This window comes from Mytilus galloprovincialis, chromosome 8 (assembly GCF_965363235.1).
Source record: "Mytilus galloprovincialis chromosome 8, xbMytGall1.hap1.1, whole genome shotgun sequence".
Classification (NCBI taxonomy): domain Eukaryota; kingdom Metazoa; phylum Mollusca; class Bivalvia; order Mytilida; family Mytilidae; genus Mytilus; species Mytilus galloprovincialis.
In genome coordinates, this window is record NC_134845.1 from 11054127 (window position 1) to 11081454 (window position 27328).

The window sequence follows — 27328 nt, forward strand, 5'->3', positions numbered from 1 at the left end:
GATACATAAATGATACCGAATGAAAGTATTAGTGTTCGCCCCGATCATCGTCTAACCCAAGAATGCTTTGATAGCACATCACTAAAAAAAGTAAATCAAAAACAGTTCAAAATGATTTGAAGCACAAAACACAAACATAACCGATCTAGGAATATTAGCAATTTCTGAAATCTGTTCGAAAGCCAATAACAACTAATAAATAAGTCGTGTTCTCCAGACATATCATTATTACTTTATTTAACACATCAATAAATAACCCTATCACTCCATTTTCTTAATGACCACATTTATTTAATATCATATTCTTGTCTTCTCATATCCATATACGAGTGCACCTTTAACAGATGAGAAGACTTTGTCATTTGCAAAAATGACAGATTTATCTTTGAAAGCATCCTGAATTTCATTCTGAACTATTGACAGTGATGAGAATCCTCCAACAATGAAAAACCGCTGAATGTTTAGCGCCTTTTGTTTTGTTATGATATGCTTGATTTCACTTATAGCAGTTCCTATTATTCTCTTAAGCGCATTATCTACGAGTCCTTTCCGTACAATCAACTTTTTCCTAAACAAATTAAAATCAATATCCACTTGTTCCGAGTCACTTCCAGATACAGTCTTTCCATATCCATCGACAGCGTCCTTAAATGACATATCACGAAAACGTGTACAAAGTTTGTCAAAAGTTTGTATCGGAACATTTAATGTATTGTCTGATGTCTTGCATAATTGTATACATGCTTCTTTCAGTTGTAAATAGCTTGAGGTTTCTTCTTTCTTCAGACAATCCATAGCATTTTCTCCTATTATAGACGAAAGACGATCAAGAATTCCATCACAAACTATATCGACACCACATAATTTATGGGATGGTATAATTGGAACACCTACGTCACAATCGGTGGGTGTATGATACCCAGTTATGTCACATGTGCCGCCTGAAAATAAAACTCATGTCAACTAAAAGAAATGTTTAGTTATCAGATATTCAGTAACTTTCATTATGAACACACACAACAAATTAACAAAACAATTTTTGGCAAGTCGTTTAAACCATGTTTAATGGGTTGGATAAAATCAACAAAAGCATCAAAGCAATCAAACCATGTATAATCCAGACAGATCGTTTATACAAAAGACTTAATGTTGATACTCATAAAAAGTTGAATAAAAAATTGATTTAAAACAATCAACATTTTCATGCTTTTGATACTGATAATTTTTATATTATATTTTTTTTCAATTGTTATGCTTCGATCTAAGACCAATGAGGATGTGCAATTGCAAAATAAAAGTAACGTTACCACCAAGATCTATAAGAAGATAGTTCTTTTCATCTACATTTTGCAGCATATTTTCTCTACAAAAGTATTGGACGTTTTGAAAATATGCAAGTATAGCATTTGATTCATCTACAACTATCAACTGTTCTTTGATAATTCCACTCTGAAAAATACATTAATTCAAAACTTTATGCGCACTCAGCTTTAAATATAATATACTCAAACCATTCTAGTTATTTTTAGGAAAAGGAAACTCAAAGACTAATGTGTTTTAAATGCAAACAATATTTTGTAAAACAAACTAGTTTATAAGCGTTTCTTTTTTTTTCAAATATACGTAATAAAATAAACAAGTCGTTGGAATACAATATTCAAGTTCAAATTTCCCGCTATTTTATTGGCCCAAACGTTTAATGGACCTTTACCGTATTAAAGCGCTTGACTATCGTAATATCTTCTTCACGACTATTCCAGATTTCCCGCTAAGCTTAGTGTCATTTATTTCTGATTTTACTTTTTATTTCAAACAGATTATTCATTTTTTTTACATAAATAAGGCCGTTAGTTGATTGTTCATTGTTGAAGGCCGTACGGTGACCTATAGTTGTTAATGTCTGTGTCATTTTGGTCTTTTGTGGATAGTTGTCTCATTGGCAATCATACTATATCTTCTTTTTTATATGCCTATCTGTCGAGCCATAGATTTATAAAAAAAATCATCAAGGGTGATCAATTCCTCTTACAAAATATAAACGAAATTAATTATTCATTTCTTTAAACTGGTTGGTGTTAGAACAAGAAAACAAAGATATATATTTTTTTATATGCAGACATTTCTGGAAAAAGAGGAAGATAAGGTAAGGGTGAAAAACAACGCTTTTTCCAAAATGTTTTGAGTGTGGTATTAAAGGTATGTTGAGGAATCAAAACCAGCCAGTGGTGTTAATCATACCTATCATAGATATTAGAAAAAAGTTTTCAATATAAAGTTGGAAGGAAAACACATTTCTTTTGTATATTGACTTTTATAATATGCACAAATATCTAACCTGTGTTTATCTCGATACAAACGTAAATATATTTTTAAAACTTGGATTTGCTTTCTCTAAATTGATTTATGAATTATGTACAGCGATATATTACAGTTGCCTATATTTGTCACCTTTAGGGTAACCTACCAATTCACAGCAAATTCGAATGAAGCCTTTGGCATTGTCTTCCCACACATCTGGTACAGTCATCACCCAAACAACTTCGTCATTGTGTATGGTGTTGTTTTTCTGCTTTATGTGTATAAGTGCTCTTTGTTTAAGATCATTTATCACAGCCGTATACACCTTTCTCGCATACATTGTTGTTCCATATATATCTTTTATCTCCAATTCAGCAGTGACATCCTGATATTAAAACAGTATAAAAATTAAAAAAACAATGTTAAAAGTATATGAGTAAGACTGTCAAAAGATAATGTCATTAAGTCTGATCAATATTACAAATAAGGTCGTGTGGCTCATTCATTAGTTCCCTATGTTTTGTTTGTTCTAGACTGTTTGTCGTTTGATATATTTTCGCGTGTTTTGCCATGACGTTGTCGGTTGATCTTCTACTTGTGTAATGAGTTTGAATATTCCTTATGTATCTTCTGCCTTTATTGTAACATAACCTCAGCACATCAATGTTAAATCTGCAAATTTTCGGAAGCAAGTTTTTGTTCTGCCATCGCCGGGATTCGAACACATGCTTTTGGGATAACGACACAACACCGCATGCACTGTGTCAATCATATAAAGCATACGTAAACCTTATTAATTAGACCATTATAGATTGACAGCGTAACATAAAGTTGTATAGTCGTTCATTATACTTTAAATCGATATGAGGGCGACGTAAATGAGAGGCGAAAGAGACCAGAGGGACATTCAACTTATACTCATAAGTTGACAATAAACTGACAACAATGGCTCTAAAAGAAAAAGACCAGCAGACTAACAATAGAACTCAAAACAAAGAAAACTAAGATATTTGCAATACGAGCAAGACATAATCAGCCGAGCACTTATATGTTTGCATTCTTTCCGAAATGTGCCAAATAAACCGAACCTTGAAACATCGTATTTTGAAAGTTACATTTCAAATCAACCGAAAACCAAACAGATTTAAACTGTATCAACACTTTTGTCAAAAATGTGCGAAACAGTTATCCTACTGAATACCGATAAAAATGATATTACATCGCTAATTTGTTATTTCTTTTAACCAATTTTGTAATATGGTGGATATAGATATATATGTTACAGTAAATAGGTGAAATTAGGAATTACATGTAATTACTAAAATTTAGGAATTACAGGTAATTCCTGGTGCACTTAGTTAATACAAGTAATTCCTGAAACGGCCCAGTTATTACCAGTAATTACTAATTTTAAAATGAGTTTTTACACCTATTTACTGACTGCTAAAACAATGTTGTATTATGGTCAGATCATCAAAAGTTATGTTAATACTAACTAGAAATTCAGTTAGTACTCTTAAAATATTGAATGGTTGATTTGTATTCAAAATATCTTGAATAAATATGGACTTTCAAATATTTGGTTAAACTTTAGTTTTAATCCAAAATGGTTAAAGTTGAGCATTGTACAGATAATTTTTGACCAATTTCAGCAGACATGGAAATCAGAAATGGAAAATTCTCCCAAAGCATTATGTTATAACTTTTTTCAAAAAAACTTCAAGTTTGAAGAATATTTAGACTTATTACCTTATAAAGATCAGATAACGTTGTGAAGGTTAAGAACTGGAATGAACTGTTATGTGCATTAGCTTCGAGATACCAAAAATATATATATATATTTTTTTTTGTTAAATCATCAATAAAAATGATAAAGTGAAATTATAATTTACTGTTAGTAGCCAATCTAGTTCTATTTTGTTAAATTAGCTGAGAAACGAGGTTGATGAGTTGTGCACTTGCGAGTGAATTTTTGGACCTCATTGAATATGTATTCATGTGACCTTCAATTCAACCACTAACGGAAGATGGGTTATTGATGTATTAAGCTATTACAATTGTAAGGGTTTTGCAGAACAAATAGTCTCGCCTACTTTTTCTGTTAATCGCAGGCTCAACAAAAATGAGGAAAAAACATTAAAATTTTCCTCTAGATACTATCTTTTGACTAGTACTATAAGAAGCTTGTCAAAATTGGGTAAAAATCCAGGATGGTTTATAAAATCTAATGTTTTAAAAACTTTAACTGCAGAGTGTATGTAATGTTAACTGGGAAAAAACTAGTCCATTTATCATGTTTAAGAGTAATATAGGAAAAAAAGGATTTTTTTTTTACAATCTTTACTTTCGGATATTATCTTATGATCATAAACATTTAGCTTCTGTCCAAGTTTGATAGAAATCCAAGATATTTGGAGAAAGTTATTTAAAGTTTTAAACCACAGTGCATGATTGAGATTTTAGTTTAACAAAATTATGAAAATCAATTTTGGATTGATGTCATTGTCTTGCATGCATATATTTATGGAGTTTCAAGACCTATAAAACAACCATTTTCCGGTTTCAATTCACAAACACTAAAGAGCATGCACTTTTGATGTGCCTTATATTCCTACATTCTCAAGTAAGCTCCCTTAAAATCCCTACCCCTTTACTTTCTTATTTGGTATCTTGAGTTATGTTTTTAATTTTAAAAACAAAAACATCAAGTTAGTAAATAGCTGTAAAAATGACAAAAACAATCAGTAATTACCAGTAATCACTGAAACAACTAGTAAATACATGTAATTACTAAATTGGCTAGTAATTACAGGTATTTACTGAAATGTTTAGTGATTACGTGTAATTCCTAATTTCACCTATTTACTGTAACATATATAAAGCTAGGCTGTGAACACATGGTAATAGGACCTTCATGTTTACCAGTAAAAAGTATACAGGTATAACCAGGTATATTTAACATGCAAATACGTAGCTTCTATGGAGATAATACGAATAAAAAAAAAGATGTGGTATGATTGCCAATGAGATAACTCCCCACAAGAGACCAAAACAACACAGAAATTTACAACTATAGGTCACCGTACGGCCTTCAATAATAAGCAAAGCCCATACCGCATATTTGCCATAAATGTATCAGTGTTCAGTAATTGGCTTGTTATAAGACCATAATAATTGTTAAATTTGTTTATGACCGGAATAAAATAATTTTGATTCCTCGTTTATTATTGATTTCTAAGCAAACAATAATCAATAAGTACAGTTTATACAAGGAAGCTATTAAATCAAGAGTTCCAAATGGTGAAGTTGAAATCATCTCTTCATTAATTTTACGGACGCCATCACGAGTTGGTGGACCGTTATGGAATAACTGTTTCACAAATGATATCGGATATGTTCCTTACGTCGCAAATACAATCCCCTTCCCTTTCATAAATGTGACCTACCTAATTAGATTATTTACCGGCTTTGTTATCTCATAAGCAACAATGTGGTGGTGCCACATTTGGAGCAGGATCTGCTTACCCTTCCGGAGCACCTGAGTTCACCCCTAGTTTTTGATGGGGTTCGTGTTGTTTATTCTTTAGTTTTCGATGTTGTGTCATGTGTACTATTGCTTGCTGTTTGTCCTTTTTAATTTTTAACCATGGCGTTCTCGGTTTTTTTTCGATTTATGAGTTTGACTGTCCCTCTGGTATCTTTCGTCCCCCTTTTATATTATAGGGTTTTCGGCTTTTACATGGTTATGTTTTATATAAGAATTAATTATTTTCAAAGAATACTGACCATTCGTTTGTATAATTCTAATTTGAATTTCTCAAACATAAGATACGATTTCCGTTCGTCTCTTTGAACGGCAGATTTGTGTTCTTTAATCGCTTTGTCTCCACATGCAACAAAATTTTCTAAGGTTACATTGAAGAAAACAGCTGTCGGCACCGAATCTTCAATGACGTATTCAAGTTTCTCTTCCACAAATGGCGTTTCTGGTAACAAAACAGCATAACGGGAATGCGTTGTTCCAATATCTAGTGCAATGACAGCTCGTACACCGGGTGTATTCAAACAAGTCATTGGAGGAGCAGTCAATTGGTATGATCCTGCAAATAGCAAATAAAACATATCATGTGCTTAAATGTTATTGATGTATTTCATTTTTTTACACTTCAAATAAATCAAGCCCAAGTCTCTGTTCTTCCCTTTTAAGGTCGTCTAGCTGGTGAGTTGCAGTATTCATTAATACTAAATGGATACGTTTCGGTTCATTTTAAGTACGACAATAATCACTTATTCACTCAAATCAATTGGTTGAAATAAAAATGTTATTGTTTCTGTTGGAAAAAAACCCGATGAATTTCATAGAATTCTTGTAATTTCCGTATTAGATAAAGTAGTATACCACTGTTCGAAACTCATAAATCGATAAAAAAAAATCCGGGTTACAAACAAAAACTGAGGGAAACGCATCAAATATATTAAAAATATATTAAAAATAATTTCTGTATTTGACAGATTCCATACGCCGGTTAAGTACTTTGAATTAGCTTTCAGACTTATTTACAGTTGCTTACACACAACAGCATTTTTCTGAAATATGGGAAGCTGTGTCTGTACAATTCTACTTCATATTATGGGTACCTTTCAATGTATGAATTTGCATTCAACAATACTGTCATTGTTACTGAAAATTATATATCGTATGCCTATGTTTGGGTATTGTGTTCTTAAATTCCATTTTGTTTTATCCGATGGAAGGTAGATGATTGCAAAACCCCGATATTTCATATACTATATGAGGATTATTAAAGGCAACGGATAGATTAACAAAATCGAGAAGATGAATTACATATGTACTGTCAAGGAAAGAAGTCAGAACTAGTTATTCATTAGAGAGCATTGGTTATATGGAGTATAATATGGTCTCAAAGGGTTTTTGTTGACTATACACGTGTATTATACGTCTTACATATGAATGTCACATTTTGTCAAGGATGCATGATAGTGACACACGTAATGTATTTGTTACTTCATTTGCAAAATAATCTATAATCATCGACACAATAAACCTACCGGTGTTATAGTCATTTCTTAATTCATGTGATTGATATACACTATCCATTTTAACAGTCTTTTCTGAAATTAAAAGAATAAATTTAATTTCACAAAAGCTTCTGATAGTAGTACAATGTGTATGGCAGTACAATATATATCAATATACTAGATTTACCTGATTTGTCATCTGTAGTTGGTTCGTGTGGTTCTTCTGAAATGTGTGTACAGCTGGTGTTCTGCGATGTAGTTTCTGGAACCAAGGAAATAATTTTCACTTTTATAAAAATGCATAATAAATAGCCTTATGATAGTAATTAAAAAAATAACAGATGTTTAATTCAATAATAATTATATAGTTTTCCATCTGTGAAGATTGAATTTTCTTATAATATGTATTCTTAGTTGTTTTTTCTTATTTTAATGCTCGGGCTATAATTTGGTATATATCAGATGCAGCTGTAGTTTATCTATGTTAAAAAAATATATATCCATAAAGCATATAGAAGGTCATTATACAAAAAAAATGCAGGAAATCGAATTAACTCCAAATGATTATAGACTGTTTCCGTGGACAATAATTAGTGTTTGCTGAATTACACAACTCGACTAGAATCAACACTCTATATGAATGTTGTAATAGGGAATAGTAGACAATCGGGATTCATATATAAAAAAAGGAGCGAGAACAGTTGCTTCAAAAGGGGAAGACAAAACTCATCAAAAACGTTTCAATAACAAATTAAGAACGAAGTTGATGAGTATAGTGTCTCCTTCATATGCAATTTGTCGTTACAAACCCCTTCCCCGATATATCAATGTACATGTACTAAATTTACCTGATTTTTCATCTGTAGTTTGTTCGTGCGGTTCGTCGAAAATGTGTGTACATCTGGTGTTCTGCGATACAGCTTCTGGAACCAAGGACATAATTTTGAATTTGATGCCAATACATTACAGTAATTTCATATTTATTTCAATAAAATAGATGTTAATTTAATTATTACTAGAACACACCCGCGAAATCGCGGGCATTCAGAGCGTTGTTGGCATTATGTAAAGTGTTAACGTTGTAGGGAGAATTTCGTAAAATATTTAAATACTTGAGAATTTCAGGAAAAGTATCAAAATTCATAGATAATTGGGGACAGGAAAAAGTTTTTTTTATCCCTCCATTATTTCCAAAATTCCCATTTTTGTGTTTACTATTAATTTCAATATGAACATACATTTAGTATATTATGAACATTCAAGTCAGGAACCTGTAATTCGGTGGCTTTCGTCGTTTGTATATGTGTTACATATTTGGTTTTCGTTCATTTTTTGTACATAAATAAGGCCGTTATAACTGTTTGAAATGTTTTACATTGTCATATCGGGGCCTTTTATAGTTGACTATGCGGTATGGGCTTTGCTCATTGTCAAAGGCCGTACAGTGACCTATAGTTGTTAATTTCTGTGTCATTTTGGTCTCTTGTGGAGAGTTGTCTCGTTAGCAATCATACCACATCTTCTTTTTTTAGTAAACAATGAATCTTTGTAAAAGATTTAAAGAATGAAGAATTTCAGAAAAGGTATCAAAAGTCATAGGTACCTCCTTTATTTTTCAAAAATTCCCATTTTTTTTTTAAATTTCTATTAATTTTAATAACACATAAATAATTTTAGCGCTTATCTGTATATCATGAACATTCATTACTATAAATAAAGTATATGCTTTTTACTTTCAATTATCAGTTTACTAGTCGGCGGTCATTGGTATATTATACAGACTCTCTCTATCTAATAAACTCTGTGACCGCCGTGGAAAGTAAACTTTAAAATTAAGCAGATAGAAAATAAACTTTATTCGTAGCATATATGTATGTTCAAAGAATACAGAAAAATGCAAACCGGAAGTCTAATACGACTTAAAAATTCGCCCAATGACGGAAACAATATCCGGATGCCTTTTTTTTTTCGTTTTTCTCCCAAAATAACTCAATCTGAATAATCATATAAATGGATGACAAATGCGACTATGCACTGTACATATAGGACACCGAGGCATGATGATTAATCTATTGTGGAAAGAAGAGAAGCGATACAAAAAATGAGTTCTTCTCGTTTAATAGTATAGATTGCATTGTTTCAATCTTTGAAGAGGAAATTTTCTTATCCTAGTAATTTTTTTATGTAATTTCTTATTGTAATGTATGGACTGAACTATAATATTAGGTTAACATGAATTTGTATAAATCAGATGCAGCAGTAATTTATCTTTGTTAAGGTTTCATAAATCCATAACGGATATACAAAATCATTATACAAAATAAAAAAGAAAATATCGGAGACCAGTTGCATCGACAAAAATTAGTGTTACCTGAATAACAAAACTCGTCTGAATCATACGGAATAGTTGACAATCGAAAAAATAAGCATCAGTTTATATCGATCCGTGATGTTCAGATATAATATATCGATGACGAAGATCCAATCAAGGTAATACACAAATCTGAGGAAATCGCACGAATTTAAAAAGGAGCGAGAACAAGTGCTTGCAAAGGTTAAAACAAAACTCATCTAAGATATAAGGCTAATAATTTCGTAATCAAGACTTACATTTCGTCTCCAGAGAAGACTCATCAGTGACGTTGGAATTAAAAAAATCGTTTATTCAAGTTCAAATCAAGAACGAAGTTGAATAGCATAGTGTCTTTTTTTTATGCAATTTGTTGTTGCAAACCCCTTCCCCGATAAATCAATGTGCTAAATAATCTCATCATAGAAACCAGGATCGAAATTTTATATTTGCGCCGCAAGACGCGCATTTCGTCATTGAAGCTCGAAACAAAAAATGTAAGAGGCCAAATAAAGTACGGAAGTTGAAGAACATTGAGGACTAACAATTCCTTGAAATATTGCCAAATACTGCTAAGGTATTCATTCCTGGGGGTAGAAAGGCCTAAGTATTTCCAAAATTCAAAGTTTACCTGAGTTTTCATCTGTAGTTGGTTTGTGTGGAGCGTCTAAATTTTGTGTACAATTAGTGTTCTGCTCTGTTGCTCCTAAAATCAAAAAATATAATTTTAATTGTATGCAAATTCCTGACAGCCATTTCATAATAGTTTCAAGACAACATACGTTTAATTCAATAGTTATTGTATAGTTATTCAGCAGTGTAAAAGGGATTTCCTTTACCTAGTTTGTTTTTGCTGTGACTTCCTATATAATGCATTGACTGAACTATAGAAGTTAAGTGCAACTGTAATAAGTGAATAAATCAATCAATCAATCAATCAAATCATCAATCTATCAATTTATCAAATTGATTATTTAAGTAGAAAATCTAACGATTAACCACAGTCATTATGTTTTTCCTTGATAGAGGGTTGCTGCTCGCAAGGAGATATTAAACCAAGAGTTCCAAATGGTGAAGTTGAAATAATTCCTTCTTAATTTGTTTACCACCATTTTCTACATTTGAAAATGCCTGTACCAAGTCAGGAATATGACAGTTCTTGTCCATTCGTTTTTGATGCGTTTTGTTATTTGATTTTGCCATGTGATTATGGACTTTCCCAATTGATCTTCCTCTAAGTTCAGTATTTTTGTGATTTTACTTTTTACATGTGACATCAAGAGTTAGTTGGCTGTTATGGAATATTAATTTCACAGATGATAGCGGATGCCAACCCCGTCCCCGTTTCGAGAATGTGAACTACCTAACTAGACTTGTTACCGAATTTGTACTAACATGAACAACACGATTGGTGCAACATATGAAGCAGGATTTGCTTACCCTCCCGGAGCACCTGATATAACCCCACGTTTTGGTCGGGTTTTTGTTGCTAAGTCTAGTTTTCGATGTTGTGTTTTGTGTAATTTGTTTGTGTGTTTATATTTTTATTTTATAGCTATGGCGTTGTCAATTTATTTTCGATTTATCAGTTTGAATGTGCCTCTGGTATTTAAGTCCCTCTTGTTGACATTGTTTTAGGAAATTAAGACCTCATTCAAACGACAAGAATAAACAATGATATATGTTTATAATTTCATTTTATGTAATAATGCTGTATTTTAGTTTGATAACAGAATGGTAATCTTCACAATTGTTCTATATATTGAGATTTTCTTTTCTCTGCATGTACATTCAATGACGTCATTATTAAAACTCTATTGAAAGACAACGTCATAAATCAGGTGATATACGGCCAGTGACTCTTCTTTAGAAACAAGTATATCGCAAGGCAGTTTGACTATGCACAGCTGCAGTATATAAAAAATCATACGGTCAAGCAGAAACTCAATAATACCTCGTCACAGTAATGATTCTAAGGTCATCAAATACAAAGAACTAACAGCTCTGGAAATTTGTTTACCCGTAAACCGTTACATTTGGCAAAAACCCCTGGTAAGCATAATATATTTGTTTACACCTCCTCACAAATTGATTCCTACTTAAGAATTTTTAATTTTCACTACACAACGGTTACATATGCGACACATATCAATGTGATAATAAAATAAGGAATCTGACTGGTATAGTTGCAAGAATATGAATTTTTTTTATAAACTTAAATAATTATCAACAGATAAATAGATATTTTACCTTTTTGTATGTCAGTTGTAATTTGATTTTCCATGTCAATATCATGTGTATAATCGTTTTTTGATGTGTTTGCTGAAATTTATGAAATCGTCTTTTACTTTACGAATTTTCGTGATAGTAATAAAAGGAATCATCTAACGTTTTACCACATTTTCTTATTGTTATTTCAATAAAACAGATAAAAGAATTAGTAGGTAGCATCTGTTTTGTTTTACAACTTTTGTTTATGTCACATTTTTTGAACCCTCTATATCATTTGCTGAGACTTTTTAAATACTAGCATGGACTATACTATGGTTAGAAGTGAACGTTTACTCGTCTTGGAAATTATCACATGTGACATTATGCCTATATTCAAATCTTATCTTTTTAGCATATACAAAAGCTAGTGTATAAAAAATGCAAGCATTTATGTTAAATAATAACCCATCAATTTCATTATAAAATACAAATATGTTGACGGAAAACGTAAATTTAGCTTTCACTGCTAACAGTCATGTACCATACATATTTGCTTACACGTTACTTTCTTAGCATCTTTTTTAACATTCATAAGTAGTTTGTCAAATGACCAATTTTCTTTTAGCTGTTCTTTAACGTCTGCAATTGAACGAATTGAACACAAAACGAAAATAAAAAGTAAGGCTCTTCCTGATGGCCATTTACTTGCTGCTTGTAGACTTAGATGGTACATAATGGTCATCAAATTTTCATTGTAGACTTAACCACTAAGTTCGCTAGAGATTAAGTGTTAGCAATTTAGAAAGAGCTGTCATTCAGAATTTGTGCGGATCTAACAGGATAACGTTGTTTGAAAGGACATTGATGTTATTTGAAGGAAAATTCCAGTCGTCGGTTTAAAAAAAAACTTACGATCAATCTTAGTCGTAAATTGTTTTGTGCAACTGACTCCGGGTATACGGATTTGGTTTAACTTCCAAGTTGATGGAAAATATAATGTAGGTATGTTTGTCTTAAGATTAACTCATTGATAACTGTCGGATATAATGTTATGAACACACATAAACAAATATTATTTTGAGCTTTGTCGGATGAGACAAAACAAATTGTTCATCGAGGTAACATTGTGTCTTTAAAGATTGATGCAGTATGTGTTTGCTACTGGTTATTTGTAATTCTTGTTTGTATCAATGACCCCAAACCGATTACCCATATAATTAAAAAAAAAAGACTTCAATATTCCTAAATCCAGAACGCCTTGTTCATACAAATACGCCACTTATAATAAAAGGCATCTTCATAATTAATAAAGTCCGTGCATCTGACAATGACAATACAACTTTAACCAGGTTTTTAAATTTAATTTACCGTGACTAGGAATACTCAAGGCCAAATATTTGTAAGCTAGAGATGCATAAGTATCGAAACATAAACAGATTTACATTACCAAAATGGACACCGTTATTTTTTTCGTTTGAATTGTTTTACATTGTCATATCGGAGCCTTTTATAGCTGACTATGTGGTATGGGCTTTGCTCATTGTTGAAGACCGTACGGTGACCTATAGTTGTTAATATCTGTGTCATTTTGGTCTCTTGTGGACAGTGGTCTTATTGGCAATCATAACACATCTTCTTTTTTATATATACATTGTATATACATGTTTCCCATAATGTTTACTAGAGTAGCTTAACCAAGATGTATATACTGTATACAGAGAAAATAAACACATGTTTACTGTGTTTTTCGATTTTCTTTTCAGTGTTGACAATTTACCTGTAGTGATCTTCAAATCATATGTCCGCTTAATCACTGCACCGAAAAAGGTTTTCAATACAAGTTCATATTTTCCAAAACTATATATATGAAAGTCACATGTGATGAATGAGTCATTTACTGCAACATTCGTTGGTATACTTTTAATTCAGCGGCGTCGTTTGTCAAAAGCACAGTAACCATCACATTTTGTTTTCATATTTATCGACTCGTGTTTATACATTTACAAGTGCAGATAAACTTGGATAAAAACGGTGAAGAAGATAAGGTGCCGTTTAAGACATTACAATTTCTTCATTCTTATCCACATTTATTCGATACTATTCAATTATTAATTTTAGGAACCACTCCTTACAGTAAAATAAGATGTGATGTTTTATGCTTTCGTGGATATGTAAGTCGTTAACACCGCTTTTATTGATTTTGAACTTGGGGAATCAGATACAGAAAAATACAGGTGCACTCGATCTATCGTAAAGCACAAGAGTTTTTTTTTGTATTCTATTTGAAAGTACTCGGTTCGGAGGATGTTTTATGTTTAGATTAAAAACCGATTTTCCCTAGATGAGGCGTTCATAGATTTTTTTAACTCTTTTTAGCGTAGGACCTGATCTGAGTCTAGATAAGTTTCATTCACATTCTCTCCCATCAAAGTGCTACAACAAACCTTTTTCAAATGTATGCACTAAAAAATCGATATGATGCCATGTTTTATCAAAATCCTATATACATGTGTGCGATTACTATTCTTTGTCTTCTAATTGTGTATTCTTCACCGAAATTATTTGATAAATTAGATCTACTTCTGTGTTGATTGAATCGTTAATTGTATATTATATATTATAAATATCAGGTCAAAATAAAATGTTATTATTCAAAAATTGTCATATAAACAACTAAAAGATAAAAAAACGATGAATAAATCATATTTACATAAAGTTGTTCTAACTTTTTTCAAGAACGTAATGCAAAAAGGCGTCACATGCACGGACCGGACAAAGAGTAGCTAATCCCATCTTATGTCATATAAGGCTTATCGAATATGCACTCTCTTTGATAAGAGATAACATACCCATTTAAAGAGTAACATTAAAATGAATCAAGACATACAGAACAAAGCACATCTGGCATCAACATATCGACCTAGAGTTGCTCACTTTCAATAGGACACAGATGAATAGTTGTCTCAACGGCTATCATACATTAACTCTATATTTATATATATATATATATTGAGGCAGTCATACAAGTTAATATGTTAAGCTAGCAAGAGGAAATGCTTGTACTAAGCCAGGAATATGACAGTTGTTTTCCAATCGTTTGATGTGGATAGGCTATAAATTGTTTTCTTTCAAAATATTCCCTCATGTGTATCAAACTAGATATACTAGTAAATACAAGTAAAGTAAATATAAGAAATCGCAGTGTGAATGATAGCTTTAAAAAAACGATCATTGTTTTTTTAATCTGTTTAAATATTTTTTTTACAGTTTGTTCTCATTGTTTGCCCCTACACCACTGTCTAGATTACGGTGGATGGGAGGTTGAGCATTCGCAAACATGTTTAAACCCAACACAATATGAATGTCACTGTCCCAAGTAACACGCTTATGAATAAAATGGCATTGCTTCCGGTCTCTCATATTTGTTTTTGTTAATTGCTTTGTTAAAAAAGCAGACCATTGATTTTTTCCATTGAAGACTGTCATCTTGTGAAGATTATCCTTTTATAATTTACTACACAGTAGGGATTTTGGTCATAGTAAAAGGGCCACAAGATGATTTCACCATCGCCATTCGAATGAAACGGTAAACAAACAACGTTAAATCATACATTCAAAATCTGACATACGTCGTTTGCGCTTGCGCGTACGTTTTTGTAGCATTAATTGAAAATTGATACAAATGGTTGACACTATCCAATCAAAACGAACGTTACAAACAATGTTGCTATTATAATGTAGAGATCCACACAACTAGTATTTCGATTACCAATATTCACTCTAGAATGTGTATAAATTTGTTCATTTGTACTTCAGACTTCGTTAATAACTTCGTTAATAACATTCTTTTATTATCATCGTTGTAAAGCTTGTATACTTGCATATTTAAATTATTTCATGATAATTATCTGGAAAAATTTATCAAATTACAATGATAAAAGGGTAAAATATAACGAAAAGAACTACAGATTAGAAAAAAAAAGGTTTTCAACAGACATTAATTCAAGTTATGACGAAATTTAATGGCTTCATGGAGTACGACAATAAATTATTTTTAATGTCTTAATCATCACCATTCTGTAAGTGATCGCCGCTAATTAAAGCTGTTGTTATATAATTTTATTTTCGATTTATGAGTTTGACTATTTCTCTGGTATCTTTAGCCCCTCTTTTATATTTTGTGTACCTTTCAATGTTTGAATACGCCTTTAACAATACTGTTATTTTGCCTGAAAATGATATATCGTATGCCTGTGTTTGGGTGTGGTGTTCTAATGGAAGGTGGATAATTGCAAAACTTCGATATTGCATATTATATATGAGGGTTATTAAAAGCAATGGATAGATAATAAAAATAAAGAAGACGAATTTCATTAGAACTGTACAGGGAAAAAAAGCAGGATCAGTTATTTATAAGAGAACATTTGTTATATAGAATATAATGTGTTCTTAAAAAGTGTTTTTGTTGACTATACAACTGTATCATAGTATACACTGTGTATTGAAATAAAATATATCAATGTACTAGATTTACCTGATTTGTAATCTGTAGTTGGTTCGTGTGGTTCGTCTAAAATTTGTGTAAAGCTGGTGTTCTGCGATATAGCTTCTGGAACAAAGGAAATCTTTTTAATTTTATACAAATACATGGCAGTGATATAATAGTAGTTTAAAAAAAAGATCTTTTATTCAATAATTAATATACATGTATAGTTCTACATCTATGAAGATATAATTTAATTATGCTATGTAGTCTCTGTTGTAATTTCTTATTCTAATGCAAGGATTTAACTATAATTTGGTATACCTTTTCTTTTATCCATAATGAATATTGAAAGTCAATATACAAAACAAACTAAAGGAAATCGAAATAACTCTAAACGATTATAGACCGGTTGCGTGGACACTAATTAGTTTCCCTGAACTACACAATATAAATGTTATAATAGGGAATAATAGACAATCGGGGGAAAGGCAACCGTTTTTACTTATGTTCCAATATATTATATTAATGATGAAGATGCAAATCAAGGTAAAACATAAAATCCGAGGAAATCGCATGTATTTAAAAAGGAGCGAGAACAAGTGCTTCGAAAGGATAAAACAAAACTCATCGAAGATATTTGGCTTTAAAAAAAATCCCCGTTTCAACATCAAGTTAAGAAAGAGTTGATGAGTATAGTGTCTCCTTCTTTAGCAATTTTTCGTTCCGCTTTCTCCGATATATCACTGTACTAAATCTACCTGCTTTTTCATCTGTAGTTGGTTCGTGTGGTTCGTCTAACAATTCCGTACAACTGGTGTTCTGCGATGTGGCTTCTGGAACCAAGGGGATCATTTTTAATTTGACGCAAGTACATTACAGTCATTACAGATGTTTAATTTAATAATTATTATATCGTTTTTAATCTGTGAAGATGGAATTGTCTTATCCTAGTAATCTTTGATGTAATTTTCAAATCCAAGATATATTGGATGTAATTATCTTATTCGAGTAGTCTTTGATGTAATGTTTAATTGTACTGTATAGATTGAACTTTAATATCAGGTTAACATAAATTGGTATGAATTAGATGCAGCAGTAGTTTATCAAATGTTAAAATTTCATATATATATAACGGATATACAAAATCAACATACTAAATATCGGAAACTAGTTGCGTCGACCATTATTAGTGATATATACAATCACTTAACCTAATGTTTTGATATGGAATCGTACACAATCGGAAATAGAGGCAACAGTTTTAACCTATGTTCCAATATAATATATCGAGGATGAAGATACAAATCAAGGTAATACATAAAATTTGAAGGAATCGCACAATTCAAAAAGGAGCGAGAACAAGTGCTACGAAACAAACAAAACTCATCTAAGATATTAGGCATATAATTTTGTAAGCAAGACTTACATTTTGTCTACAGAAGACTCACCAGTGACGTTGGAATTAAATACAAATCGTTTGTTAAAGTTCAAATCAAGTACGAAGTTGAAGAGCATAGTGCCTTCTTTTATGCAATTTGTTGTTCAAAACCCCTTCCCCGATATATCAAGGTACTTAATAACCTCATCATAGACACCAAGATGGAAATTTTAAAATTGCGCCAGACGCGCGTTTCGTCTACAAAACACTCACCAGTGACGCTCGAATAAAAAAAAATCAAAAGCCAAATGAAATACGAAGTAGAAGAGCACTGAGGACCAAAATTAAAAATAAATTGTCAAATATAGCTAAGGTAACATATTTCTGAGGTAGATGAGCTTTGTTTTTCGTTCATTTTTTTTTGGTACAAGAATAAAGCCGTTAGGTTTCTCTGAATTGTGTTACATTGTCATATCGGGGCCATTTATGGCTGACTATGCGGTATGGACTTTGCCCATTGTTGAAGGCCGTACGGTGACCTACAGTTGTTAATTTCTGTGTCATTTGGTCTCTTACGAAGAGTTGTCTCATTGGCAATCATACCCCATCTTCTTTTTATATTTAGTATTTCAAAAATTTAAAGTTTACCATAGTTTTCATAGGTAGTTGGTTTGTGTTGTTCGTCTAAATTTTGTGAATAATTAGTGTTCTGCTCTGTTGCTCCTGAAGTCAAAGAAATCATTTTAATCGTATATAAACTCATGACAGCAATTTAATAAAATGTTCAATAGAACATATGTTTAATTCATTACATTTCGATTTATGAGTTTGAATGTCACTATGGTATTTACGTCCCTCTTCTATTGTTTAGAGAAATGAAGACCTTATCCAAACGACAAGCATAAACAGTGATATATGTTTATAATTCCACTTCATGTAATAATACTGTATTTTTTTACTTTGGTGACAGCATGATAATTTTCACAAATATTCTATACATTGAGGTTTTCTTTTCTATGTCTGTACTTTCAATGACGTCATTAACAAAACTCTATTGAAAGACAACGTCGTAAATCAGGCGATATACGGTAGTGATTGTATATCAGAAAAGCTTATATTGTCAAGTCAGCTTGAATATGCACTGCTGCAGTATATTAAAAAATTAAAAAGCCAAACATAAACTCCATATTATACCGGATTACAGTACTGATTCTGAGGTCATCAAATACAACGAACTAACAGCTCTTGGCCTTTGTTAACCTTTAAACCAGTAAGTTTGACAAAAAAAACCCTGGTAAGCATAATATATATGTATACAAGTCCACCTCTTGACAATTGGTTCCTTTTTAAGAATTTTCAAAACTATCAATAAATTTGAATATTCCATGAAGAACAATCAGACTGTCAGGAGGACAATTAACTTTGTTTGATGGATACTTAAGTGCTGGTAAAAAATCAAACCCTAAAATGGATATTGCACTAACAAACTGATTGTCAAAATTAAACACAAATAAGATGTTTAATGCTACATATCATGCATATGTATTAAGAACTCCGCGCTTTTAAAAGTAATTTTCAGTTGCTTACACAATCCTTACTTTTCACCGGTAAAGAAAACTGTCTGGCCAACAATGTTTTATGTTATGTGTAGGTACTTTCCTGATATAAACACGCTTTAAACTGACAATGATATATTGTATACTTGTATTTGGTATTGCATACGCTATATGGGTGAAATTTAAGTTGATAGTGAGATAATCAGAATCAAGAATTTGAATAACTTTAGACCCATATTGTAAAGAAGCCGGAATCGATAATTTATTAGAGAGTATTTATGACATGTGATGTAATGTGATTTTTCAGGATAATTGTTGTCTACAAAACGGTCCCGTATGAGTCAAATATAAATGTAGCATTTTGTTACTGTTACATGATAATAACACGATGAATATGACTTGTATAGTTGCAAAAATAGGAATGTATAATAATAGAATAATAAATCGAAAAATTCAAGAAGAGAACAAAAAATCAACGTGTGACCAAACAACACATTGATACACGAATACGCGTAACTCATGAGTTATTATCAGTGTTACTCGGTCACGAGTTGAATACTTTTCGATATTGAATTCTTTGATTAGTTTTTTTATTATTACATTGGCAAATCGTTTGTTTATGAAATTAAAGTAAAAAGTGTAAGGAACTATATCTTTTTCTACACATTCACAATTTGTCTTGATCCGACATCTTGACAACGCCTATTGTTGTGTGACGTGAGAGGAGTTTAATAACCACGTTTATTTCACATGTGAACTTATCGGATTTTATTTCACTGGGAAATCAATGTAATTCATTGCAACCAATATATATTTATGTGCGGTTCGCGTATGATTTTTAAGGTATGTAATTTATTCTATTGTGTTTAACAATAGTTGTAAACCGGTTTTGGTGGTCAGTATATTATAAAATTTTGCACGAGATTTAACTATCGAATTTGGGCAGTGACCATTGTCGTACGCTTTTTTTTGTATTGAAGTTTAATTTTCATTGAGAATTTCTGTTTTTGTAATGGATTAAAGTTATATGTAAAGAATTAATGTGTTTTGTATATATTTTGTAGATGTTTGATTGTTGTCTTTTACTGATATTTTTGATCAAATTGAGATTGTGTGATGTTTATAAAGGATTTGTTTTCAAAATATGAACTGTTTATTATGTTTGATAAAATCTTGTGATCTCTGGATCTTGTTATTAAATTGAGATGGTCATTGCGCCTAACAGTACCTAAATATGTATTTAGTTTTCTATTATTCAGTTATCGTTTAAAGGTACATATCTGATTGTGCTCAGATATGTATTATATACAATAAGAGAGATTTATCACGTTAATACTTTATGTTCGTTTGAACACAGTGAATTTAGAACATCAGTAATAATTATAACCAGAATAAAAAAATCTTTTACCTTCTTGTTTGTCGGTAGTTCTTTTATTTTCTTGGTCGTTATCATGGGGACAATCTATTTTTGCTTCGTTTGCTGAAATTTATGAAATCGTTTTTTATTTTACCAAAGCTCCTGATAGTAATAAAAATATTATTGCTCTGAAATGAAGGTAATAATTTTAAATTTTAAGCAAATTTCTTATCGCCACTTAATAGCTATTTCAGTAAAATAGATGTTTAGATAAGTTGCAGAGACTACATACTTGCATGGCCTGTACTATGATTCGACGTAATCTTATACTTGTCGTAGGTATAAGAGGGGAATACGGGTTACGTCAACGGGAATCACCATTTCTGCAATGCATCGTCCGTCAAGGAAATCAACACTCAATTAAAATACTTTGGATTCGCTAATTGTCACGGGTACCAATTGTAATTTTCGTGAATTGAGGGACAATTGTTTGACATTTGTTTTTAAGGATTTGCCAAATTCTGCAAGTCTATTACTTTATCCTCTTCTTTTAATCACATTATTGAAAAATAATAAACCCTTCAATTTTCAGTGTCAAAAGGTTGAAAGATAAGATAGAGTTTCTTCTTGTCTGATCCTTATGCTGTGAGCATGAACACGACGGGTGCCACATGTGGAGCACGATCTGCCTACTCTTGCGGAGCGCCTGAGATCATCCCCAGTTTTTGATGGGGTTTGTGTTGCTTAGACTTTAGTTTTCTGTATGTGTCTTGTGTCCTATTATTTGCCTGTTTTTCATTTTCTTTTTCAGTCATGGCGTTGTCAGTTTATTTTCAATCTATGAGTTGGACTGTCCCTCTGGTATATATCGCCCCTTATCGTTAATACCGCACACTTGACGTTTACTATGTACCGCGCTTTATGTAACGTCACGTCTCTTTGAAGTATTACTATGCTTTTTAATACATCTATCAAATAGTCAAGACGTCTTTTATTTCTATCACCCACTTTATGATACCCCTCTTCCGTGTTGAATAAAAACCTATCAATGTCATGATACAATTCATGCATGTTGATGCATACCTTAAATATAGCTTTAACAGCTAACAGTAATGTACCATTCATGTTTGCTTACCCACTGCGTTCTTAGCATCTTTTTCAACATTCATAAGAAGCTTATCAAATGACCAATGTTCTCTAACCTGTTCTTGACCGGCTGAAATTGAAAGAATTGAACAAAGTTCCTTAACGAAATGTATTACCCTTCCTGTTTAAGAAGACCAATTTCCTGCTGCGTGAAGATTTGATTAATAGTTATTAATTTCTCATTGTAGACTTATATGGTTTGATTTTACACTATTGTTTCATGTATGGATGAAGGTTGGTACCTATTAAAACGTTCAAACCCGCTGCATTTGTTTGACGCTGTCTCAAGTCAAGAACCTGATGTTCAGTATTTGCCGTTTGTTGACGTGGTTCAGAAATGGTTCTTGTTTCTCTTTTCTAATATATAGATAGGACCTTTGCTTTTTCAGTTTGCACGGTTTTACACTAGTCAAAAAAAATATTGTTTGGGGCATTGTCGGATGGGTCAAAACATATGGTTCTTGGATGTAACGGGGTGTCTTTTAAGATTCATGCAGTATAAGTATGAGCCTGGTTAATATTTTTAATTCTCGTTTGTATCAATGAACCCAAACCGGTAACCGATTTAATTGATTTTTTGTCAGTATTCCAGAACGCCATATACATAAAATCCGCCACTTATAGTATAAGAAGTCTTCATAATTATTCAAATACGTTTATCTTACAATTACAATACCACTTTGACCAGCGTTCTTCTTGAATTTAACTTGACCAGGAATACTCAAAGCCGAATATGTTTAAGCCAGAGATATATAAGAATCGAAACATAAGCAGATCTATATAACCAAAATGAACGTACATTGTATATAAATGTGGGCCACAATTCTTACTATAGTAGCTTATATTAACAAAGTTATATATGCTGTGTACGAAGACAATAAACACATTCTAACTGTGTCTTCCTATTTGCTTTTCAGTGTTAATTATTTACCTGAAGGGATCTTCAAATCAATTGTCCGCTTAATCACTGCTCCGAACAAGGTTTTTATTACAAGTTCATATTTTCCAGAACAACATATAGGAAAGTCACATGTGATAAATGATTCATTTACTGCAACATTCGTTGGTTTACTGTTAATTTCATCGGTGTCGTTTGGTTTGAAGATAAGGTCTATATCAATTATCTCCGGCACATCAAATATGAATTTCAGTATTGTTTTTTCTTCATTATCAATCGTTTTCCTGTCTAAACTGTGAGAAATTTCCGGCTTATCTGAAAGTATAATATTTGTGATTTAAATTAAAACAAGTGCATCACACTATTCCTTAATTAGATATATTGAATACTACGACTTCTTGCCCTTTTTACATTGGTCAAATCTCAAGTAAACATTATTTGTATAGGTTTGGAATACAAATTTACCTGGATCAGTTATAAACTGATCAAATTTTAAGATTTAATTCTTCAGTAACAAATATCCATCAATATTGCAGTTTAAAAAAAACAAAACAGGAAAAACAAGTGAAACTGCGAGTTACTGCTCACTGATGATACCCCGCCGCAAGTGGATAATTTCAATAGTGTGAAAATATGGAAGTAATTAGGAAACAGGAAGTTGTTGAGTGATGAATCTGAAAACGCATCACACGGTAAAAGCTATCTTGTATAAATCCTGAAACCAAATTTCAGAAATCCTTGTATTGTTCCTGAGAAAAATGTGACGAACATTTTCAACTTGGTTATCATGTGTAAAATAATACAAGTGTTCGGTAAACAGGAAGTTGTCGAGTGAATCTGAAAATGCATCACACGGTATAGCTGACTTGTATAAAACCTGAAACCAAATTTAAGAAATACTTGTTTGTAGTTCCTGTTAAAATGTGATTAAAATTTTCAACTTGGCTATCATGTGTAAAATCATACAAGTGTTCGTGAAACCGGAAGTTTTCGAGTGATGAATCTGAAAACGCATCACACGATATAGCAGACTTATATAAACCTTGAAACCAAATTTCAGAAATACTTGTATTGTAGTTCCTGAGAAAAATGTGACGAAAAATATTCATGGGACGGACTGACTGATGGACTGATGGACGGACTGACGGACAGACAGACAGAGGTAAAACAGTAAAACCCCCTTTTTCAAAGCGGGGGTATAAAAATCGATATGATGCCATGTTTTATTAAAATATCTCGTACATGTGTACAATTACAGTTCTACGTCTTCAAATTTTGCATTCTTCATCAAAATTAATTGATAAATTAGATTTACTTCTGTGTTGATTGAATCGTTAATTGTATATTATATTTGTAGGACTCAAATCTATGGCGGATTCCAAATCTATGGCAGATTCCTAATCTATGGCAAATGTGACGTTACAAACGCCAAAAAACTCAAATCTATGGTAGATTTTTGTTTTCCCCAAATCTATGGCAGATCTTTGAAATGCGTCACAATTGAATAACGCCATATTAAATCGTCGCCCCTGCAAACGTTGGCAGAACCCATTTGAACACCATTCCAGATATAGGCATTTCCCTCGACAACAATTTGCGGATAGTCTCAAGGAAGATGTGACCTATTACTAGTATCCGGAAGGCAGGCGAAATGTGCTGTACCGCCCAACGCCCGCGATGAACAACAGCACCGCTTTTTCATCGAATTTTTAGAGAAAGGAGTTATAGAAAACATTTTAGTTTTACTGTCTACCGCCGGCAAAGTTTATAAAGTGAAAGATAAAAAAACGGATATCAATTTAATTTAAATCGTCTTTAAATAAAAAAAAAAAGATGCATTAACGAAGAAATAAATATTACATGTACTTGAAAATTGAAACTGTTCACTTTTATTTATCATTTCTGTTTTATAAAAAAAAATACCTTCTTGTTTGTTAAGAGACTAATAGACTAATTGGTTTAATGAATGGGTTAAACAGATACCATGCAAAGATTAGATTAAGGGGCACATCATTTCAATCTTGAAGTCTGTATTAAGGTATTTTGAATTCATCATTCACGTTTTATTTTTACCATTACGATTTGGTTGACCATTATGGAATGTTTATTTCACAAATGTTTATAGACATGCTACCGTTGTCGTACATGTCCATTTGTTTAAGACAAATCATTGGTCGTATAGGTACTGCATTATTTTCCATTTGCAATAGATTTGGAAACCGTGAACATAAATCCGCCATAGATTAGGAAATTACAAAACTTGCCATAGATTAGGATTGTAAAAAATCTGCCATAGAATTGGAATGGCATGACGTCACATTTGCCATAGATTAGGAATCTGCCATGGATTTGGAACCCACCATAGATTTGAGTCCTACATACATATTATATATCAAGTCAATATAATGTGTCTACAACTCAAAATGGTTTTGAAAATCTTACAAGAACATTTTTATTCAAAAGACATATCTTAAGGAAGTGAACAGCCGATAGTCTAAAAATTATCAAATAATGAGTACTTTTTCTTTTCCTTTCTTGTTACGACAAGTTACGGCAAGTTCTGTTGATTTTTGTTCGTTCGTAAGAAGTTGAGAAATCTATATTACGAAATTAAATACATTTCATACAAAATAAATTCACATTGTTTCAAATGGATGTCAGAAACAAGCAACAAGTGCTTATTTTAATATGTCGACTTAAATCTCAGCAGTTCCAGATGAGAAAATACTTGAAAAGGTAACGGACGACAAAAGACGATGGACGACAAACGCAAAATGATGAGAAAAACTAACTTGAGCACAGAAGGGTAAAACGCTTCAATATATGATCAAATCTGTTGTCGCACTGTGTGAAACGATTATTTAAATCTTATCATGGCTTATGCTTTGCACATCGATTTAAATCAAGTATTTATCAATCCAAATGCCATTCATTAGGGATACTCACATTCCTTGACATGAAGCTTTATATGTTCACTATCTACGGTTTCTTTAAAATTACTAACTCTGCAAACATATATCCCTGCATCTTCTGGTGCCAAACTGAGAATTGTTAAAGATTTGGGATCAACTGTTCTATACTTTTTTTGTATTTTCTAAGTCACATGTAATTTCCTTTTCAGGCGTGATGTGCAACCATTCAATTTTTCGGATGCAACCATCTATTGACGACATCGATGCATCGAATCGACAACTACAACCGACAAATTCGTTAACATCTTGCGGCTTGACAACAACAGAAATTGTCTTATCTAAAACAGTCAAGGCATTGATAAGAATCTAATAAAATATTATTAATTCAAAACATTTCATATAAACAATCAAAAGATAACAAACGATGAATAAATCATATTTATATTCACAAAAGTTGTACTTACTTTTTTAAGAAATTAATGCAAAAAGGCGTCAAAAACATGAATAGACAATGATCAGCTAATCCTACATTGTGTCATATTGGCCTTATGGAATACACACTCTCATTGATAGAAGATAACATACCCATTAAAGAGTATCATTAAAACGAATACAGACATAAAGAACAAAGCACGTCTTACATCAACAGATCGACCTAGAGTAGCTCACTTTTAATAGGACACAGGTAAATAGTTGTTTCAACGGCTATCATACATTGACTCTATATATATATATATATATATATATATATATATAGTGTCTAAAAATAGCAACAATCAACATTCAATCTATCTAGATGTGGATCAGTTTGTAAATAAACTGATGCAGTTACTAAATTAAATTATATAAGTGTCTAAGAATGTAACTTTAACACACTAATGAGTGTTATAAAATTAGTTTGTTATATTTTATATATTATTCACGCAATATTTCGCTAAACAAATTAGCTTCATCGGGCGTGTGATATTTTTTGTCATGCATCCGATTTCACCTAGATAGATGCACAGCGATTTAATTAGTGTCAGCGATCTTTTATTTGTTGATATAAGTGCATTGTGTCAATCTGATAAGTCACGTCTTTTTAAATGTTTTTTTACACCTTGTTCTCATTGTTTGCTTCTACATCACTGTCCTAGATTACGAGGGAGGGGGGTTGAGCATTTGAAACATGTTTCAACCCAACACAATATGCATGTCACTGTCCCAGGAAACATGATTTTAGTTGTTCCCTGTCTCTCATATTTGTTTTCGTTTATTGTTTTGTACTAAAAGGCAGACCTTTGGTTTTTTTTTCATTTGAAGACTTTGTCATTTTGTGAAGATGTACCTTTTATAATTTACAACACGGTACGGGTTTTGTTCATAGTAAAGGGCCACACACTGACCTCATCATTTTGTTAATTATTGATAAATATCTTATTAGCAATAATACCACAACTTCTTACTGTTTTGGAATATTACAATGACGACAGTGATTTAACAACAATACCGTAATCTTTTCCTCTAATGAGACATACCAAATAACCGTACACTGTAACTTGTTTTTTTTTAATTGTTTTTCTTTTTTTGCCATAGCATTGTTAGCTAGTTTTTGAGACTTATGAGGTTGACTTTTCCTTTGATATCTTTTGCATCTCTTTCATAAAGAACTGAAACTGCTTTTATTTTGTTTAAGTTTTACATCAGCTATGTGTCA

The 27328-nt window shown here is 31.8% G+C and overlaps 2 protein-coding genes across 7 annotated transcripts in view; both read right to left on the bottom strand.

The window, feature by feature from the left end:
• Positions 1-209: 209 nt before the first annotated feature.
• Positions 210-22887, bottom strand: LOC143085067 (heat shock 70 kDa protein 12A-like). Of its 6 annotated transcripts, none has more exons than XM_076261227.1 (15): positions 22754-22887; positions 21812-21892; positions 20728-20799; positions 18412-18486; positions 17144-17218; positions 16434-16505; positions 11939-12010; positions 10320-10394; positions 8187-8261; positions 7526-7600; positions 7369-7431; positions 6085-6398; positions 2465-2683; positions 1308-1449; positions 210-941 (listed from the first exon to the last, which is right to left on the bottom strand). In XM_076261227.1, exons 2-15 carry the CDS (start codon positions 21843-21845, stop codon positions 298-300), a joined length of 2007 nt encoding a protein of 668 aa, XP_076117342.1. In that variant the 5' UTR covers positions 21846-21892; positions 22754-22887; the 3' UTR covers positions 210-297. The 6 variants fall into 6 exon arrangements, with proteins under 6 accessions (XP_076117342.1, XP_076117341.1, XP_076117346.1 ...); XM_076261226.1 differs by having other exon boundaries at positions 16434-16508; XM_076261231.1 differs by lacking the exon at positions 18412-18486.
• An 8-nt stretch (positions 22888-22895) lies between these two features.
• LOC143085068 (uncharacterized) overlaps positions 22896-27328 on the bottom strand; it is a 31170-nt gene continuing 26737 nt past the window's right edge. Inside the window, exons 11-12 of the mRNA XM_076261232.1 lie at positions 25667-25970; positions 22896-23035 (exon numbers count right to left, since the gene is read on the bottom strand). Of these exons, the coding sequence (XP_076117347.1) occupies positions 25795-25970 (176 nt within the window). The 3' untranslated portion in view covers positions 22896-23035; positions 25667-25794. The remainder of the gene's footprint in view (positions 23036-25666; positions 25971-27328) is intronic.

Bases quoted from the DNA above. Each gene is read 5' to 3' on its own strand.
- LOC143085067 (XM_076261226.1), bottom strand. From the start codon at position 21,845: ATGAATGTTGAAAAAGATGCTAAGAACGCAGTGG. The intron at 6,399-7,368 runs GTAGGTTTATTG...TGCTATTTGCAG, and splicing joins AAGAAATGACTATAACACCG to GATCATACCAATTGACTGCT. The intron at 1,450-2,464 runs GTAGGTTACCCT...TGTATTTTTCAG, and splicing joins TTCGAATTTGCTGTGAATTG to AGTGGAATTATCAAAGAACA.